General features: G+C 40.3%; 1 protein-coding gene across 4 annotated transcripts in view; it reads left to right on the forward strand.

Moving 5' to 3' along the window:
* Nucleotides 1-20,857, forward strand: part of usp37 (ubiquitin specific peptidase 37) — a 119,830-nt gene that overhangs the window by 7,007 nt on the left and 91,966 nt on the right. For 2 of the 4 annotated variants that reach the window (XM_062457459.1, XM_062457458.1), the window contains exons 2-5: nucleotides 5,344-5,603; nucleotides 12,599-12,752; nucleotides 13,503-13,591; nucleotides 13,682-13,794. In XM_062457459.1, the coding sequence (XP_062313443.1) occupies nucleotides 5,430-5,603; nucleotides 12,599-12,752; nucleotides 13,503-13,591; nucleotides 13,682-13,794 (530 nt within the window). In that variant the 5' untranslated portion in view covers nucleotides 5,344-5,429. Of the gene's footprint in view, nucleotides 1-5,343; nucleotides 5,604-12,318; nucleotides 12,368-12,598; nucleotides 12,753-13,502; nucleotides 13,592-13,681; nucleotides 13,795-20,857 lie in introns of those variants that run through there. The other 2 variants (XM_062457462.1, XM_062457460.1) reach the window with 2 other exon arrangements.

The following is a 20,857-nucleotide window of genomic DNA, read 5'->3' on the forward strand; positions in this document are numbered from 1 at the left end:
AACTAGCTTGCTCGTAGCAAACTTCTTTTTGAATTAGCCATTTCTCCCTAAATAGATGTAAAGCTTATTTACGTTTTTGGGGGCATATTTTCAGTTAGCAGATAGTACTGTTTGAATCGCGATTCCATCTGAAATACTGCCGGTGACAACGTTGTTACAGTAGCTTGTTTCAAAGGGGGTTCGCTTGTTTCAAAGGGGGTTCTTGAGTAGGCTAAATGCTTGAAAATATCACTAGATGGGGAAAAAACTTCAGGGGACGGACCCACCTGCAACCGACGCAAGCGAGCACACGCTACAATTTGCCCAAAAATTGTACCCTCTAGTTTTCTTTTAAGATTTAACCTTTAGATGCGTGAGTACTAAATATTTCCGACGTTTCCCACAGCGCAAGTTTTTTTTCCAAAACGGTAGCTAGCTAGCTTTAGTTAAGTGCAACGCACATGTTATTAGCTTACGTTTAAAAAACTTGGTCAAATCAAACTGAGCATTTGATTTGACATGGCTTGAAAATCTTGCTAGCTAACATGTCCAAAAACCGTTGAAATTAACTGTTCATAACTTTTGTACATTACAATTAAGTTTAGGGTGTTAACTATACAAAACATTAAAAATCGTAATTTTGACAGAACTGATTGTCGATCTTTTTGGGCTTATAGCCAACAATGAGCGCCCGCGACATCCGACGGGTTCTTGCAGACCGCCACACATACGTTTAAGAATATCGAAATGAATATCGATATAACAATATTCATGCTCAATATCGCAATATCACATTTTGTCAATATCGTGCAACCCTACCATAAAGTAGAAGATATAAACAATCTTTTTTATTTAACAAAGTCTGAACACAGCAGACAGAATTATTAGCTAGCAGTATTGAAAACGGTCGCATCAATCCTCGGAGATGCTGGCCCAGAGTTTGCATTTTCCGCTGCAGGTGTTGTTGCTAGCAACTCAGGATGGAAACGGCTAACGTGATTCCTTAAGTTGGTAGTGTTCCCAACGTATTTAATTTAGGTGTGACAGGCTTTGCATATCGCATGCGATTTATCCAGTTCATGCTCCCCAGCCTGTTGGTAAAATCCGAAATGAAGTTGCATATCTCAGCTTTTAAAACGCTTGGAGCGTTTTTAAGGACGATCTCACCAACACCCTGAGCCATTTTGCTCTGGCACGTATGCGAATTGCGACGAAAGATGTCAGGTAAATGAGACCCAGATGAAACTAGTCTATCATAGGTCTTGATGAAACGGCTTAGGCTACTGAGAATGTTATTCATAAATAACATTCATAAGATTCATAAAATCCTAAAAGATTCATATAAACCCATGCCAAAATCTGTAGTCTTTGATCGGTAGTTTGACACGTTCCCAACCCCTGATTAATGCCTGTTAACTACGCTAACTGTTTTCCCAAGGACTACATGTGCTCCAAAATTCTCATTTAGGAGCAAAGTGAAAAGTTTTACAAACAATTCATTACTTAAATATTTATACTGTGTGTGTGTGTGTGTGTACTAAGGGACACATCTGTGGAATATGGAAAGATAAGACGCCATTCAATTGGAAGCATTGATGGTCCAAACATCTTCAGACGTTCGGGCCATGTTTAGACGGCAAATTCTGTCATCCTAAAATGGCCAAATGTATCGTCTTAACGCAAAATTACAGGTTTTGGCATATGGTTTTGTGGAACACCACATAACCTACCACCAAAATCATACATTGAACCATGCCTACAGTAGAATTTTGTTTGGCATGTAACAATTTGTGGCATGTATACCTAGATAGCAATACATCTATCTATGTCTACTTATCGATCTATGCATAACTGTTGTAGGTAACAGTTTATAAATATGAACCATATGGTCTCTGTGGTCCGTACAAGTTGCTCCGTGGCAAATATTCATACCACATTAACTGTAATATAGCCTACAGTGCAATACTAAGGAAAAAGGCATAATCAATAAGAGAATATTTAATAGACAAAGGATTATGTTCTGACATTTAATCGGGTAACAGCACTACCAACACGGCCAGAGGGGTTGGATTAAAACCACAAACCACTCACCATTGGTCCAGACCACGTAATGGCACATTGAACAGCTGGGCCCATACAGGCTGTACAGGCGATTAGGGATGGGGATCGATACCCGGTTCTTTAAGGACCCGGTTCCAAATTTCTCAAAACCCGAAGATCAATAAGGTCCGAGCTTATCGATACCGCTATTGAGACTAGTTAGGCTAATATAAGGTAACTTATGTCTCGAGAGAGAAGTTATGTCATTGAAATCAAATCACTGGTGCACAAACGTACATCAATTGTCTAATAAAATTACGAAATTCAATTGAATGGCCTGCCAACCGCCTTTAAACTAAAAGAAGAAGAATTTAATTGGCTCATGCCCTACTTCGCTTTATTTCTGATTTTGTTGCTAGCTACGATGGCTGAACGTACTAAGCGGTCAAAGGCTTGGCTAAATTTTAATAAAGCTAAAGATAAGTACGAAGCGACGTGTAATATATGTTCGAAGATCATTTCTTGTAAGGGGAGGGGGAACACTACTGCAATGAATAAGCACCTCAACGTTGTGCATCAGCTAAAGGTAAAATGCATTCGACTGTCTTCGAGAAGCAACGGTGCCAACTCCAGCTGCCGGACAATCTTCCTCCTCAACCCAAGTTTGCATGGTGAGCGCAGTCAGCGCACCCCAACTTCGTAGCACGTATCCATCGTTGACAATAATAAGCCTCAATAATAAGAGCCAGGGCTCTACAGTGCAACTATTTCACTCGCCTATGCCCCTAAAATTTGATGCATACGTGAGTTTACGAGCACAGTCAGTGTGTGAGTAAAGACTAGCCTCCCCCGCCCCGCTGCTGATCATTCAAAACATATATTCACATAACGTCAGCGGGAGCATGGCTCTGTGGGCTGCTTAAGCATCTTGTTAAACAATAACAGAGACAGAACAAAATAGGGATGAGATAAGGAAGGTTTGCGTTTGGTTAGCTGGTCATTTAGCTAGATCAGGTGCCTTTTGTTGAAACGTGTTAAACTTTTCATGAAGTCTTGAACAATGACGTCAATGTCACTTTTTGTCAACCAACCAATCACAGTCATTTATACTATTTACTCATTCAGGTTGTGGATAGTACATCTGTAGTGGACAATTGTAGATTTAGCCAGAGCCAGGATCCATTGTGCAAATATGTGCTCCTTTTATCCAGCCTCCACCTGAGAGCAACACATTCCCCTTGTTCTATTTGACATCTGTTTTACTTATTGTTATAAATGTTGTTCAGTTGTTCTTGTTTACATAAAGTGTGGCGTGGGTTGTGTGGGTGTTACCATATGTTTAACATTTGCCAAATTCATTCATTTAGATGGTGGTTAGCTCAAGTTCACCCCAGAAAAGTATCGATAGTGGTATCGATAAAGACTCGGATCGTTAAGCAGTCGAAAATGGTACCAATATCGATAAAAATTAACGATCCCCATCCCTACAGGCGATGGAACACTGAGCAGTTGACGGGAGAATGTGCGGTCCTCCACGCAAACTCTGACCCATGCGCAGGCCTACGCACATTTTGGAGACAGTGGGAATTGGCAATATTTATATATTTTGTTTTCCTCACACGTTTTTTTCACTCCATTGTTGCATACGCACGGTTTTATAAATCTGTTTTTTTGGGGGCGTACGCCATTTTAGGCTTTTGGGCATACGTACACCTTTAGTAAGAATCCTACGCACAGTTTTATAAATGAGACCCCTGGCCCGTTACAGGCGATTGAATACTGAGCATATGCATGGGACGGTACACGCTCGGACCACCAGTTTCATCGCCCCCTACCAGTGGTCCGGGCCACAAGGCACACATGACGGAGCAACTGTGCAATAAACAGTGTAACAATAAACTGCAAATGTTTACTCCTCGACAGGTCTGCAAACGCCTTTGTAAACGCCTTTGTCTGCTTCAGATACTTCTTTAAAACGGGAAGCGATTGCGGGGCGTTTGCGGACCTGTGCAAAAAACATAGTTGGTTGTTTTAGGTTTTTTGGGGGCAATTTAGGCTACTTTGTTGCCGAGCAGATTCCACGTTGTTAAGGTCAATGGCTACATCTCCAAGGCAACCGCTTGTTGCTAGGTCCGTAAAAACGTTTATTTACCTCTGTGAACTTTCAGGAGGTATATAAACGGATTTATTAACTTTTGAGAACGTCTTCTGGACCAATAGGAACAGCGTATTGGTCCAATTATTACACTAGTATATAAGAAACACGTATGCATAATTGATACCGATATCAACCACTCACTAACCACAAGGACCACTGCTTATTTTGACCACAACAAAATAAGAATAATCGATAATGGAGTATATTTAATAGACAAAGGTTTATGTTCTCTGACATTTGTTTGGCTAACAGCACTGCCAACACGGATAGGATTAAAACCACAAACCATTCACGGTCCGGACCATGCAACAAAACACAGCAGTTGGTCTGGACCACAAGGACAACGAAATGGACCATGGAGTAACTGGTCCGGGCCGGAAGGTACACACAATAGTACACAGAGCAAGTGGTCTGGACTGGAAGGTACACCAGGGTTTCCCGCAGAAAATGTTAGTTAAGGTGGTAGGGTGGGGTTTGCAGATAAGGGAGACTGGCGTTAGTCACTGTTTAGAATGGAAGGGAGAAAACGGGACAACGACGGATATCGCTATAAAAAATACATATTAATAAAAATAAAAAAACGTTGACGTAGTTAAGGCGGCAGGCGTGTGTTGCTTAGCCTTAACTGAAAAGTGCTGCTGGAAACCCTGTACACATAATGGTACACAGCTTAAACGCACCCTAGTATTCTGTGTACAGAACACTGAATTGGCTACAACCCCTCTCAACTGTTTGCATCGTTAGACCCTGTAGGGGTCATGGCCATGATCATTGTCAGACAGTTTATGATGGAGTAGGATTTAGAAATAGTTGATGGACCTTAGGGTAAGGTGAGGTGTGACGGAACACTGCAAGATGATGAGTTTTTGAAGGCAGCGGTGTTGTAATGGTTGTTTGTGGTTCAAGGTGATTTCTAAGGTATTTAAAGTAACTTTCAGGCATTGATTATGATTATTATACTCGCTCACTCATTTGTGTTGATTCATTTGATATCACTGCTAGCATGTGTGGCTCCGTTTAACACTGCATCTCTGGTGAATTACTTTGTCTCCTCTTCTTCATAAGACAATAGATACATTTTGAGTATTTACATATTCATTTAGCAGACAGTTTTATCCAAAGTGACAAACGGATAGTGCATTGTTATACATTTGTGTTATTTGCAGGTCTAGGTTGGAGCTTGTGAGTCTTGGTCTCCAACCCGAGGAGCAGAGACAACCGCCTGCTCACAGCACTCTGTCCGAACACGCCAATGGCAGCCACAATGCTGAAGCTTTCCAGCAGCGGGGCTGTTAGAATCCGCTTCAATAGCATAGACCTTGGGACCACCCGGTGGAAAGAGGGCACATTTGAGATCATTGAGAAGGATAACAAAGTCAATCTCTGCATCAGATTCATCAGTGGTGGTGCACCTAAAACTTTTCAGGTAATACTAAGTCTTTCTCTTTTTATACAGATTTTTAAGGGATAAGGGGAGTATTCCAGAAAGAGGGTTTAGTGAGAACCTTGAGTTGGTTAACCCTGAGATGAGGGTTTTCCGTTCCAGATAGAGAGGTAACGCAAACTGTGGTATGGTAACTGAGTTGCATGGTAATGTGACCGAACCTGCTCGCTGGCAGGTTTTCCTTAACAAACTGCATTTCTACCTTTCCCCTCTCACTTTCTGAGCCTGATGTAGTTGACAGAAATGGGGTGTTCTTTCCTGGTTCAGCTGACCAATCTCCAACAAAATTATATTAGCTTAGCCTTACGTCAGGAGAGGATTATAAGACGGTGATTTAGATGTGCTTCCCTGATGGAATACCTAAGTGAACGTTACCGTTTTCCATCACATTCCATAATTTATTTTAGCAACATTCTCAGCCCTTACATTGCTAATGTTACACACCGTGGACATGCACTCAGAACCGACCAAATGCTTTTTGGCACTGAAATAAAGACAAATCATTGAAATTTAATTTGTTCTTTATTACCTACAAATATAAATCCAACAATGAGTATTTATATATTGTTCCTTCAATTAACATTACTAGTGCACAGTGCCTGTGATGCAGTCAGTGATTAAGATGTCAGTGAATCACACAAATACAGATTTCTTGAACTATAGATAGTGCATAGTGCCTGTGATAAAATTGGTTACACACACAGATTCCTGGAATTATAGATGGGGTACAGTGTAGTTTTGTCACAATACCAACATTTAAATTAATTGTATATAGCAAGAAAAGTTATCCCTTCTCACCGTGACAAATACAAGGAGTGTGTAAGAACTGGTTGAAATGCTTGAGACTTGAGAGCCATGCATTAACTGTGTTACAGACTCTGAAACAACGAAAGCTACAATTAGCGTATATCTGACTAACGATTGAGCAATATATATTTTATTATTAATTATATAGGTAACCTTAAAGTGGCTGTAAAGCAGAACTGAAAATGAGTTTTAAGTTCATCACACCACAGAAGAATGTGTTGTTAACTACCCATCCAAATTCCAATGGAAAAAAAACAAAAAAAACACGACAAGCATGTTAAATTAGGCCTAACACCGGCCGCCTGGAGCAGAGCATGCGCATGACTTCACACGCAGGTCCGCTTTTCTTGAAGACACAGTAGCCAACATATTTTATCGTTGTGGTTCAATTGCCTGTTTCGGCGCATAAAAGTACAGTTTTTTTTCTCAATGCCAGTATCGTACCGTTCCTAAAAAGCCAGTACCTCTGTACGGTACTGGAATACCGTGCAACACTAGTACATTGCCCGTGACGATGTTGGTGATGACAGTTCTTCTCGGGTTTTGGTACCTATATTTCTCAGATCACAATTGAAATTCTCTCATCTCCTGCAGTACTTGTTCAACCTCCACTTCTAGTCAAATTGCCAATGCTGTGGTAGTCTACATTCATGCAAATGATTCATTTGTCTGGTGTTTCCTACGTTATAAATTGCTTATGTTATGTTGATCAAAACGTACTATCTTGGTTCTCTGTTAAATTGTCTTACCCCCACAAACATCTAAACATTTAGTTCATAACAATAATCAATACATGCACAATGGTTGAGCCAGTTGTCATAATTTCAGGCCTAATTCACGATACAGAACTTGCACATTTGCAATGTGCTGGCTGTTTTGACATCAGTAAACACATTAATTTACGTAACCAAATTCACTGATCTATACTGAAAGTATATCCACTTTATATTGTCGTTCTGTTCGCTAGCCAGCCCTGAAAGCAGCTGAATATCGGTTGTAGAAGCGAATTCGCTTCTAAATTAAGAAACAGAATTTCCCTATTTTCCTTACTACTCAGTTTCATTTAATTGCGAATGCCTTTGTTAATTGCTTTAGTTCAATCGCAGTAGCCTACTGCACTCCGTTATATTATAAAAAGGACACTACATTTACATTGTCATTTAGCAGACGCTCTTATCCAAAGCGACTTACAGTAAGTACAGGGACATTCCCCGAAGCAAGTAGGGTGAAGTGCCTTGCCCAAGGACACAACGTCATTTGGCACAGCCGGGAATCGAACTGGCAAACTTCAGATTACTAGCCAGATTCCCTAACCGCTCAGCCACCTGACTCCCACTAGGGTTGGGTGAAATGAAGAATACATTGTTATTCTATGATAGTTGCAGTCCGTCGTGTAGCATTTTTCTTTGATGTTTAGCAGATTTTAAAGTCCTTTGTTTTGAATGTATTCGTGCAGTGCCGTGTGTATTTCATTCTGTGAGACTGATTTCTAATGAAAAAGACAATGTGCGGTCTCTAGGCTACATTTCCCTTAAAATAATTATTAACTTTCTGCCAAATATAACCTTGTCAGTTGGCTAAAGTAATCTGGCTAGCATATAACGAGTAAGTAGCCTATGCTATGTGGGTGGCACACTAGCTAGTTACCCGCGCTGTGCGGTTATGGATTAAAGCTAACCCACGCTCTACCTCTCTTGACGACCTCTTAATACGACAGCTTATCCTTATCTCTATATATCTATATTGCCCCCTGTTGCCTTCATTTCATGTTGATGACCAGTCTTGCTGCTCTGTTGTGAACAAATGGTGTTCGTCAATGGCAAACACATTTGTCACGAACCACGGCTCAACTAGCAGCCCAACTAAAGACCATCAACGATAGACAGAAACAAAAGACAAACACACAGATTCCTGGCATTATTGTAAAACACTAGTCGTCCATATTGTCTTTTAGTCTATCAATTGCGTTTTAGCTGCGCAACTACACGGACAATAATAGGCCTAGTAACAATGTTACTAAGCTAATAATTACATAATTACTGAATCTATGTAGTCATTTACGATATGGAGGACCAAACCTGCCATATTTAGAAATGAATGAATAAATGCATGGATGTGGAGATTTATTCAGACAGAAATAAATGAATTAATTTATTAATGAATGCGCAATTGTCAATCAATAGTTACTTATAATTTACATTTATTTGTGTATTTATTCATTCATTTATTCATTCATTCACAGGGCTCTACACTAATGTTTTCACCAAGGAGTACATATGCTCCTAAATGAAAAAAATTAGGAGCAAACAAAGAAATTCAGGAGCACAGTGTTTTTTTTATTGTATTCAGGTGGCTGAGCGGTTAGAGAATCGGGCTAGTAATCAGAAGGTCGCTGGTTAGATTCCCGGCCGTGTCAAATGACGTTGTGTCCTTGGGCAAGGCACTTCACCCTACTTGCCTCGGGGGGAATCTCCCTGTACTTATTGTAAGTCGCTCTCGATAAGAGCGACTTACAGTACATGACTAAATGTAAATGTGTAATGTATTTGTTTATTAAACATAACTTAACACAGGGGCGTCGTTAGACCCTTTTTACAGGGGCACGTGCCCAGTATAAATCTGCTGTGTCCCAGTAAAATCTAAAGTTTGAGTTTTAACGATTTACTTTATTTGTCAGTGCATTAATTAAGGTTGATAATCCCGAAAAAAATAAACACAATATCCCAATCAACGCATGTAAAATCAAAGCAGTTTAACCGAAAACACAAAGCTTGCATTAACTATAGATGTCCCTGCCAAAGCTGATATCAAACTTGCGTCCCTGAACTGTTATATAGTGGGTTAAGCGAGGGGAGCCTAATAGTGCATTGTGCGCAACACACTTGGAAGAAAGGATATGAATAGGGGCCTGTGCCCCAGTACAGTTTTATGTCTAACAACTCCACTGACTTAACAGTTAATGCTAGACAACTAGCGACTTTCACTCTGATAGAACTAGAACAAATAGTTTTAGAAACATGTATATAGTTAATATTTTCTTAAAATACTGGGACATTATAGACTATGTAAGCACGCCACGGATTAAAAGGCTTGGTAGTCAAAGCTAGGTAGACCCAGAGCCATATAAAAATTGTAACTTGTTTAACATATTGAGATGAAGAAATACAGGAATGAATGAATGAATAAACGAATGAATAAATGCAGATGTAAATAAATATATGAAAATATTAGTGTCGGTGAACCAATTATCTAATCTTTTTAACATTTCCTTACTCAAATGTATTCCTTACATTACTTAGGTTTAAATCGATATTCATTTTATTTATGCATGGATGTGGACATTTATTTATTGATTCATTTCTAAATATGGCAGGTTTGGTCCTCCATATTAGGAGACATAAGTCGGCTAGCCCTGCCCACCCCAGCGCAAAAAACATTGGCAATAGCCATAGAAACCTTCAGGATTGAGATGCAGTTTGTACAACTCCTTTACTGGTAACTTGGAATACATTAGATGGCATTCAATTCCACAGCTTTTTCTTTTTCTTCAAAATGTTGGGGCATAAAAAAGACCCCCTCGCTATCTGTATCATAATGTGCTAGTGCTATCTTACTCATTGAAGCAATCAGGCATCTTTCTCTTCTGGAAGGAAACCTTTTTGCTAACAAACTCATCTGAAAATATAGCTGCAAGCAGCAATGAGGTGGCCAAGCAGTCAAATGACCCATAAAACATGTTAGACATCCTCAGAACAGGGTTACGAGTACACGCAACAAGTTTGGTGTGAATCCATCAAAGATTTGCTGAGATACGACCCAACTTCCTGTTTGCTGGCTTAACGGCACATTTTGATTGGCCGTACCGGGCAAACGGTTTTGAAAATCCAAAAAAGATATGATGGCTTTTGTGAGGCTTGGTCTGAAGATGATCTCTGCCAAATTTGGTGAAGATTGGAAAACATTTGTAGGAGGGGTAAAGAAAAAACGTTTTTTCAGTAATTCAAAATGGCGGCCGCATCAATTCGGCTGTTATCACAAGTTATGTGTCACACACGGGAAAAAATCCTTTCGAAATTTTTAGTGAGGGTTGCTGTGACGATGATGTGTGCCAATTCTGGGCAAGATTTGACAAAAATTGGAGAAGCGAAAAAACATTTTTCCTTAAAATTCAAAATTTGTATTTATTTTTTATTAATAAATACATTTTATTTTATTAATTTACATAACCGGAAATTGACTGAACTCGTCTTGATCCAGGGAATCCAACGGTACCTCATTTTTGAAAATCGGTCATACGGTTCAAAACGTGTGTAAACACAAGTCCAACTTTGACCTGTTGGTGGCGCTAGAGTGCTCGAATGGGAGACATGAAACTTGGTGAAAATAAAGAGGGACGTGTCCTTAATGAGTGTGCCAAATTTCACAAAAAGTGACCCATATGGTTCTTGGAGCTGCCATAGACTCCAATGGGAGAGGAAGATGATTAATAATAATAATAATAAGAAAAGGTAGAAACACCAAATACAATCAAGAATATTTTATTTTTCACATACCTAGCTTAAGTAAACGCTGGAATTTATTTTCTTTAGTGAAAATATGTTCACTAAATATATATGCTAGTGTAGATAGCTTGAGTACAGTCTAGTTCTAGCTCTAGTTAGTCACTAGACTAGCTGTAACATTATTTCATGATTAATTAAATAATAATAATTAGTTGGCCATCAACATCACAAACATTAAATTTCAAATATTACTAAACTAAAATAATAACTTAACGTTAGCTAGCTAGTTTAATATACGTTTTCTCTTACGCTGTCTGGAGGATCTATTTTGTGCCCCATTTGTCACTGCCAGGCTGAGCGTAGAGGAGAAAGTGCTCCGCTGTACTCTCGCTGTTGTTTTTTCAGTTGTCATGACTTTGTGAATGATTTGACGTCCTGTCACTGTTCAGTTGCTCATCCTCCAATCGGAGAGAGAGCAGTAGAAGACAGTTTGTTTGAGTTTTGTGGAGCGGACAGCTCCGCAGATTAATGTTATTGCGACTTTGTGATATTTCAGCGGTGGGCCAACACTGCAAAATGCATGTAGAGGAAACACTGGCTACTATCCATGTAGGCCTCTGCATCCCTCTCTGCAGCAGCAGTCAACGTCTCTTCATCATCATCCTGTGATGAAAAGCATTCTGTTGAGGGCTACTGCTACTACAAGTTGAAATAGGCTGATATTTACTTTGTATCATGTGGAATATAATTAAAACCAACCTGACAGGCCACAATCACAAGCTTATAGGCCTAAGCAAAATATGCCTTACCTGTTAGTAGAATGTTTTAATATTTCATTTTAAGCTGCTGCCAAGTGCACTTTTTGCCTGTGGGATGCACCCATGTGAACATGATATTTTATTCAATTACGTTCCATCACTTTTTCACATGTAATATGTACGGACAGTGTGGTTAAATGTTCAATGTATGGACTAGGCTACTGCATTCAAATGTATGCATTGACTCGGCCACCAATTGTCTCCCACGCCAATTGTCTTCTACGCTGCTACAGACGTCTTGCTTTTTTCTGGAATATGTGCTCAGATTCACCATAAACACTTGAAGTGGGGTGAAGTAGGAGGAAGTTTTTTGTTGCCGGGTGCCATGGTGGAACCTAGTATTGGAGTTCCATTGATGTTAGCTTTTAATAGACCTCATTCAAGCACTTAACTCAGTAGACATACTCCGAGTTGATTTAACTAATTCAAATCAGCTGTTCTGGAACCTAAAAGTCAGAGTTTCACATTTTAGTGTAAATCAACTCAAGAGTTCAGATTTTGGCTCAAAGTTTGTTAAACCCGCTCTCTGGAATACCCCCCTGTACCTTTTATTTTGTTTTGCTTCTATCAACTGAACATCATTTGGAACATAATTACAATGTTCTGATTTCAGAACCTGGTGAGCTATATTATTTCATGCTGGTGTGTTTTGAATTAGTAAAAAAACAACTGAAGCATACATCTCAGCTGCAATCAAGTGAAACCTCTCACAGCCTGGAGTCCCGATTCCATATTACTCCTATATTTTTGTGATAAGCAATGTATCATTAACATAACATGTAAATAATTGTCTTTGTACTCATTTTAAACAATTTCACTGCTTTTTATCTGTTTCTTTTCACGCCCTCAGCTGAACCATAATATAAAGAATGTGGTGCACACTCCAAGCAGACTCATGGTGACTTTGAAGGACTCAAGTGTTGTCACCCTCGACGGCATCCCTTTAGCCCTGGCTCAGAAAGTGAAAGAATACCTTGATAAGCTCAAGCAAGGAAAATCTACTGGTAAGGGCAAAGGGAGAGGATGTCAATAGTGTGTCTGCTAGTTTTCACAGTTATCTGTATTTTTTTTTCCTTACTAGGGTAGCAAAGGAAAATGTTCCTTAAAAAAAACTGTGTTGCTTATTTCCCCATTGATTATTAACTCAAGAAGCTTCAAATATAAATATATAATAATGCACTCAAAAACGATTTTCACAGTGAACTTTGGTTTAGTTACACTCTTCAGACAAATATCTTAAAGTTAATATTAATAAAAATAATAATAACAATAAAAATAAATCTATACATTGACAAAATACTTATCTAGTTTCAAACTTCCTCGGAAGCTACCTAGCTATATTTTCTTAAATTTACTGTAGCTAGTTTGTTAATTACCAATACATTTGAGTTAATTCCTGAATATTCCCCTCTAATTATTGAGAAATTAACATTCATTTTTGTTCATTCTGAAATAATCCCAAAGATTTCCATTAAAAAAAGACCAATTGAAGACTGAAAATTATGTGAACAGAGCCAAAGAGAATGCAGGGCAACCAGTCAGTGTGTGCAGAGGTGTACTGAGAAAACGTAAACTAACCCATAAAACAAACGTTGCATTTCTAGGGATTTGGTTTCCATTGCCAAGACACACTTGCAGATCCTCTTTGACTGAAATGGTCCTCTGTTGGAAATATATTGTTTTATTACCAGAGCCACATTTTATTTAAAGAAATTGTACTGCAATTGGAAAATAAACATGTTTTCTACTTATAGTTCTTAAGGCATCCCATGGAAGTGCCACCTTCAGTATTCTTGGGAATCGGTCATTAAAAAACGAGTCTAGTCCATCTGGAGAACGACAGGTATGGAATTACATAAGTCATGCGTTACGCCTCTAATACCAGCAGTGCATGCACTGTGCTCATCCACACCAACTTTGGATCTCTCTTCAGAGCACACCCAGAAGGCAAAGTTTGGACAGGGAGGAGACCACACCACGCAAACCTCTGGGAAGCCCCAGCAGGGTCATCTCCACCCCTGCCCGTAGTGGGCTCTCTGAGAACAGGTAGGTTTGTCTTCAGTTAAGGCCAGACACAACAGGTTATTAGGGTATTTTTTTACTAATGGATATCCCCATTAAACTTGCCAAGTTGATTACTTATATTAAGACAGTGTTTTTTTGGATTACAAGTTTTCTGAATATTTTATGTAGATATGCAAATTATATGCAAATGAGGCGCAATATACTTAAATATGCGCACATTTCCAGAACTGAAATCTGAACATTGGTTAAAGCTAGGTAAACACTTTTAGTGTCCTTTTGTTGCTACTTTTAATATAAAGTTTTTTTACAGAGGACATTTTTGATACCTCTTTATCACTTCAGAAATCAGAAAATACTCTCAACGCTCATAAAAAAACGATTTTTGCCACTTTTTTTGAATAAAATGCCCGATAAATCAGGCTATGAAATATTTATAAACAAACCCTTCTGTAAACTCCTAGACAAAGTAAATAGGAATATAAATAGAAAGTTTGATTTATGTAAGTACTACAGAAGTGGAGATTTCACGCTCAGAGCATGAGAAAAAACTCATTTTGAGAAAACGGCCTTTAAAAGATATGTGTTGTACATTTTTATACAAATATATTTGAAAGCACTATTTACAGACAAAATATCTCATCAAGACCTTAGCAACTACAACAGACAACATCCAAAACACATTAAAACTAATAATTGAACCAGCATTGGCCTTTAACTGAACAGAACTGTAGTCAAACACACGCACCCGCACAGACACACACTGCAACCAGAACTGCCACCCTGGTTTGGTGGTTGTCGCATTTATATTTATTTGTTAGCATTTATGTCTGCAGCCTAGTTTTCCATGCCTGCTTCATATGTTGGACCCTCATCCCTTTCTTGCTGATGCCTTTTAACTTTTTTTGCGGTGCTCAGACACTTGCGCCTGTGCTTCATGCTGGTGGTGTAAGCCTCAGCTTTGGATATTCGGAACCGATCAGTTTCCCTCATGGCGTTAACTGTCACAACTGTGCTCTGAAGCCACAACCTCTCCATTACACTTAGCATGGCAGAGGCACCTTCATTAAAAGTGGAGATGGCCATACTGGCTGCTGCCTCAACCCTGCTTTTACCCACAAAAAAACGTTTTTGGACACCGCGCCCATATAACAGAGTTGAGGCACTCGTTTGCATTTTGAGTGCCTCCATGCTGCATTCGCTGCAGCAGGCTGTCACTTGACATCCGGTGGTACACTGGTATAAGCTGCTTTCCCACCTCACAGGTTAAATAGTTTCCAGCATGCTGCTTGTGGCTACCAGGTGATTGCCCGTTCTCCTCTGCTTTTCTAAACCAACACCAGGAAGGATTGCACCTGGTGTGCAAGGGGTTATCATCTGTGGACATAGAGTGGAGGAGACTTGCCCATATTGCTGCCTTCATCCCGTCTACTGAACCCTGGTTATTTATAATTGCCCCCCTGTAATAATTTTGCAAATGTTTGCATTTATTTGCAGTTAGCTTTCCCAAACCCTTTCCTCCTAACTTTGCCTGTGCACTCAGCTTTCTTAGAGCTGTCCCCATTCGCTTGTGAGCGTGATTGATACATTCTAGTTTAACAATGTCATGCCCAGGGTATGGGTTCAGTGCAACCACCTCCCTAAATGCTGCACTATCCCCATCTGACAGCATCTCCGTGTACCGCACCTGGTGGCGATTCACCGACCTCGCCCTCATCCTCTTTGCGGACTCCTGCTCCATTGCTTTACTTGACCCTGTGAAGTTCTTAGCACAGTCATTGTGATTGTCCTTCCAACTGTCAAACTCCTGCTCTGTAATTTTCTTTTCTTGCTTGGCATTTTGTTTTAGAGCACAAGCATGGCAGTATGAGGATAGGACCTCATAATCTATTACCAGCCCCGAAAGGAGGTCAATGCAAACACCAATGCCATAATGAGAGGTGAAGCCTCTTTTTTGCCAGGTTCCATCAAAAGACACGCTGATGTTAATGACAGCATCTTCATCCTCCCTCAGCAACTCTGCCACTTCTGGGTCAACATCTGTATAAGCCTGTCTGATCTGCTCCCTGGTCCTGTGCAGTGACTCCAGCCCTCTCTCAATTTCTGCCACTAAAATCAAATGTTTAGTGTATTACTTACTGTTCATTTGGCCAAGTGTTATTGTTAGTTATGTTTTTGCCACTAAAGTAAAACAAATTATGTGTATTGGTAAGCTACATTATCTAAATATTGTCCACTCTGATATTAAAAGGAAAAGGCTGTGGGGTTTACTGTAAAACTGACTAAATAACACATGAATTAAATACTTTATTGATCCGTAAAACAAATTGATGAAGGCTACAGTGGAGCTGTGTGGTTGGTGGGGATACAACAATGCCTCCTTTCATTAGTAATTGACTTTGTCCAAAGTGCCACATTGTTTTCCACCAGAGTGAGAGAGATGCATTCCTTTTCCCCTACCACTTTAAGTCTCAGCCCTGTTTCCATAGCCTACCTGTCACTCTCTTGTCGTGTTTCTGATAGGTTTTCAAATGAAGAGCAGGTTTCCCTAACACTTTACTTATTTTCTTGAGCGCAGCATACCCCAACCCTAACTTGTGCGCTAAGAGCACCATTCGCACATTCACGTCAAAGGCAACGTTGTTTCTCGTTCCGTCTTGAAGACGCGTTGATGTGTATATACTTTTGCGGTACCCATCTCTTTCGCACAGACTGCACTCCAGAAGCAAACTGCTACAAAAGCCTTGATTTTTGCGGATCAATATTAATTTTAAGCCCTGTCCCTGCACAATTAGGACCAATTAATCCATTAACCAGTTCATTCAAACGCGCCACATGAACTATCAACCACTGCTGTGAGGCGCGTTGTTCACCGCTATCTAACTCTTTTCCTATCGATAATTTTCGCATGGATGCGCTTTGTGAAGGAACTTGATAGTCTTCTTCATTAGACTGTTTAGCCTTTTGTCTGGCAAGTGACAATTGTTGTCTTCTTTTCTTAGTCGTTTTTGTTTGCGCTTCTTTCGGCATTTTGAGATTTAAAAGGTCCCACTGACAGCTAAACCAGGAAGCGTCAGCACACATCACGTGATGCATTTGAACGAATCAAGTTATCATAAATCGACTCCAGCCAATGGGATTTCTTATTTTGGTCTAACCCCCGTTTGTATTTTCACGATTGGTTGATATGTTGGACCCTGATATAAAGGAAATGACCATGTTTGGATCGGATAACGTTGTGCAGGAGAAGGAGAGCTTTACAACGATACCACGAATGTCATGGTGAAGCAAACGGTCACGGTACTGTATGTTACATTAGAATGCTAACTTTTGTTGAATTTTGTTGAAATCCACAGGCGTAACAAGACAAAGTGCAGTAAAATAAACACTTTAAGATATATTCTGAACGTTTTCTTTCAACTAGTTTGAAAATAGACATGGTGAGGAAGCAAAATAACAAAAAATGTCAAAATTGACCAGTATATGAAGAACTCGTATTTTTGCCTGCCGTGTCTGGCCTTCAGCTCAAGGACCAGGATCGACCAGGAGCCTCATTTATAAAATTGTGTGGAGGAATCACAGTAAAAAGTGGCATACAGACAAAACGATGAAAGTGCTTATGCACAAAAATATTGTTGTAAAAGTGTGCACCCAAGCCAGATTCCTTTTCTAAATCACAGTCAACTCAAAATTTGCTGCATGTGAGTGTCTTTTCCTTCCTTCATAACGCCCATAGCTGCCTATCGATAGTCAGCGAAACCTTTCGAATTAATATTCATCCATGCAGGCATGAGACTCACCTTTTTGAAACCAAAATGGGTAACCTACGTGATTCATGCAGATATTTTAAGGGGGGGAGGGGGGGGGGGTTACAACTGGCTCTGTAACCAATCGTCACTCCTAATGCCTAAACCTCACAGCCAATCAGAGGCAGAGTGGGGAGAGGTTTAAAGACCCATCATCATGCATCATCTAGTAGAAACAATTTTAATACAATATTAAAAATGATGTCTATTGGATGTGTGTTAGCTTTACAGTAAGTGATGCTTTTGACTTATGGAAAATAAAGTAGTTCAACACAGGTAATCCCGTTTGTTTAATTGTTTTTTATGATGTATGCTTTACCAAAAACAAAATGGTTAAAAGAACATTACGTTGTTTACAAGAGCACATATTCTACATAGATATAGTCTCTTAATTTTGCTGAATACAAAGTGCACCAGATTGATGCGTTTAACTAAAATGTAATACATTTTCTTCCGGGGGAGCATGATCCCGGACCCCCCTAGAGGGTCGGGGGTTTGACATATCCTTCTCACCTTTTTTACCCCTGACCTGTTTGCATGCCTGTCCATGACTGCACCTCAATTGGCTTCGGAGCACTCGGCCTCGTTTCTTCTGGGGAATCACTGGGTGGGAGAGGATCCTCTGTTCTGGTAGTGAGTGGGCCACCTGTGCTAGCTGCAACAGCATTGTCATTCGGTGCCTCTTCATCTCTGAGTGCCACCTTTTTGGATGTGAACCCAAAGTGTGTGAATGATACACTCTGGTTAGCTTTCGCTTGCTAGCCATTGATTTCTCAACGTTTCTGTTTGGCGCACAGGACTGGCTGGCTCCGCAAAAAAAATTGTGAATACATTTTTTGATTTCTGAATACTGGATATGGTGAGCTTAAAAAAAATTTTGTGACCATATTTATTCATTTATTTTGAAAAAAATTGAGACCCCCTTCAAATTTTGCTTTTGAGGCTTTCAGGGGGGCTCATGGGTTAATCGGGGGGGTTGAGCCCCCCCGGACCCCCCCGTATTTCGCACACTGATAACACTTGCATACGTTATGCAAATATGCAACTTCTTTGTTGAAATGTTAATAAATGGGAGCTTCCTCAAGCAACCATCTCTTTCCTGACAATCCCCTCTGTGCACAAACCCTTACATATGGTAACTAGAGAGGGTACAATTTCTGGCTAATTTACCGGCGCCAGCGCCTTTTTACCGGCTCTAGTAAAGGCTAACCTAACTCTAAATTTTTTAACAATATTTAGCTCGAAAGGTAAGAAGTTAAAGCTTAACGTGAAATCAGTAAATCAGCTGAAAACGTGATACCATCATTTTTATCAATATTTGAAGTGCCATTTTATCAGAATTTTAGCTAAAAACCGGTCGGGATTAGACACAGACGTTATATGACTTAAACGTCACCTTAAGTTTTTCCCTTCTACAGTAGTGATATTTTCAAGCATTTAGCCCACTCATATTGCATTCATTCATTAAGAACCACCTTTGAAACAAGCTGAACCCCCTTGAAACAAGCTATTCTAAGTAACAACGTTGTCACCGGCAGTATTAGATAGAATAGCGATTGAAACAGTACAGTACCATCTGCCAACTGAAAATATGCCCCCAAAAACGTAAATAAGCTTAATGTATTTAGGGGTAAATGGCTAATTCAAAAGAAGTTTTCTGCAAGCGATCATTGTCAGTAACAATGCCAAATGCGACCATTTGGTCTTAGTCTAGAGTCCTGCGTGGAGAAGCTGACCCCGGTAAATTGTGCTACGAGCAAGCTAGCCTAGCTGCTGTTGCTAGCCAAACTTCACTGAGGGGATTGTTTGAATGCGCCTGAAATGAGAATGTTTCTTTAAACATTAAGTTTAGGCTGTTGCATTGAAGACAGCGACGCACCACACAAGCTTGAGTTTAAATACATTATGCAGACATCCCAACCTGCAGAGACTCATTTCCGGGAGGTGGCTTCTAGCCCCCCCCCCCCCCCCCCCGGGACGCAATCCGCACACATGATGTACCCACTCAACCAGCACGTACACATACCCCCCCCCCCCCCGGGACGCAATCACGACGCGCGATATGCACCTGTTTCGACCACAAATGACCATTGCACAGTCTCGCGCTCGCTCTAAATACAAAATCCCAGAATTCCGGGAGATTGTATAGCATTTACGGGCGTCCGGGAGCCGCTATTGAAATGCGTGAGACTTCCGGGAGACTTGGGATGTCTGCATTATTTAATGTGACATTACTTACTCTACATGCAAGTCTTGAATTGCTTAAATGTATGATGCTGCTACTACGTTGTGACGTTAAGCTAGCACTGAGTTCCATTTGTGCACACAAGTTTGGTTGAAACATCTGTTTGCGTTCAAGAGTACTGAGTGATTTTTCTGGTATAACACCGCAGGCCTCCTCTGCTCCTCATGGGATTGATGGAACCCAAGTTTGGTGAAATTCGGACAAATGGTTGCTGAGATACGCTCTTGAGTATCGTTTGGTGGCTTCACTGCCGCCTTTGATCGGCTCTACCAAACAAACGGTTTTGAAAATGGAAAATCCATCTGATACACTGTGCAGCTGGGTCTGAAGATAATCTGTGCCAAATTTGGTACATTGGACAACATTTGGGGCGTGCAAAAGGTTTTTACACTTTTCCATGAAATCCAAAATGGCGGCCGTGTCAATTTGGTTATTATGAAATATTAGCGATGGTCAGGCTTGGAATCTCACAATACATAAAGAGACAAAGAAATGACTTTATTAACCCTTTGACCCGTAGCGTCACACCGGTGTGACGGCTTCTGGCTGGGCCCCACAGCGTACTGTCACACCGGTGTGACAGGAACGCGTCCTTAGAACGTCCAGTTTAGACTTGGCTATCACTTTCAACACATTTTACTATTGCATAACCAACCACAGATCTAAAATATAGCTGCAAGCAGCAATGAGGTGGCCAAGCAGTCATATGACCCAGAAAACATTTTGGACTATACCAAGTTTGGTGTGAATCCATCAAAGATTTGCTGAGATACGACCCAACTTCCTGTTTGATGGTGTAGCACAGTCAACAGACAAAGCATGGTACCATCACACATTCTCCTACCCCCGACAAGGAAAGGGTCTTCCCTGTTGTCCTTATCTCCCAGAGGAGAAGCTTCTGGCCCAGCATGGGGTCAGAAACAGAGGCCACATGGCCTCAGTATCAGACAAAGGATTTATAAGGAATAACTTTCTTTTGTGGATTTACAAACATATTCTCAAGGACTACATGGCTCATGGACACTATTTCAATGAC

This window comes from Osmerus eperlanus, chromosome 3, assembly GCF_963692335.1.
Source record: "Osmerus eperlanus chromosome 3, fOsmEpe2.1, whole genome shotgun sequence".
Classification (NCBI taxonomy): Eukaryota; Metazoa; Chordata; class Actinopteri; order Osmeriformes; family Osmeridae; genus Osmerus; species Osmerus eperlanus.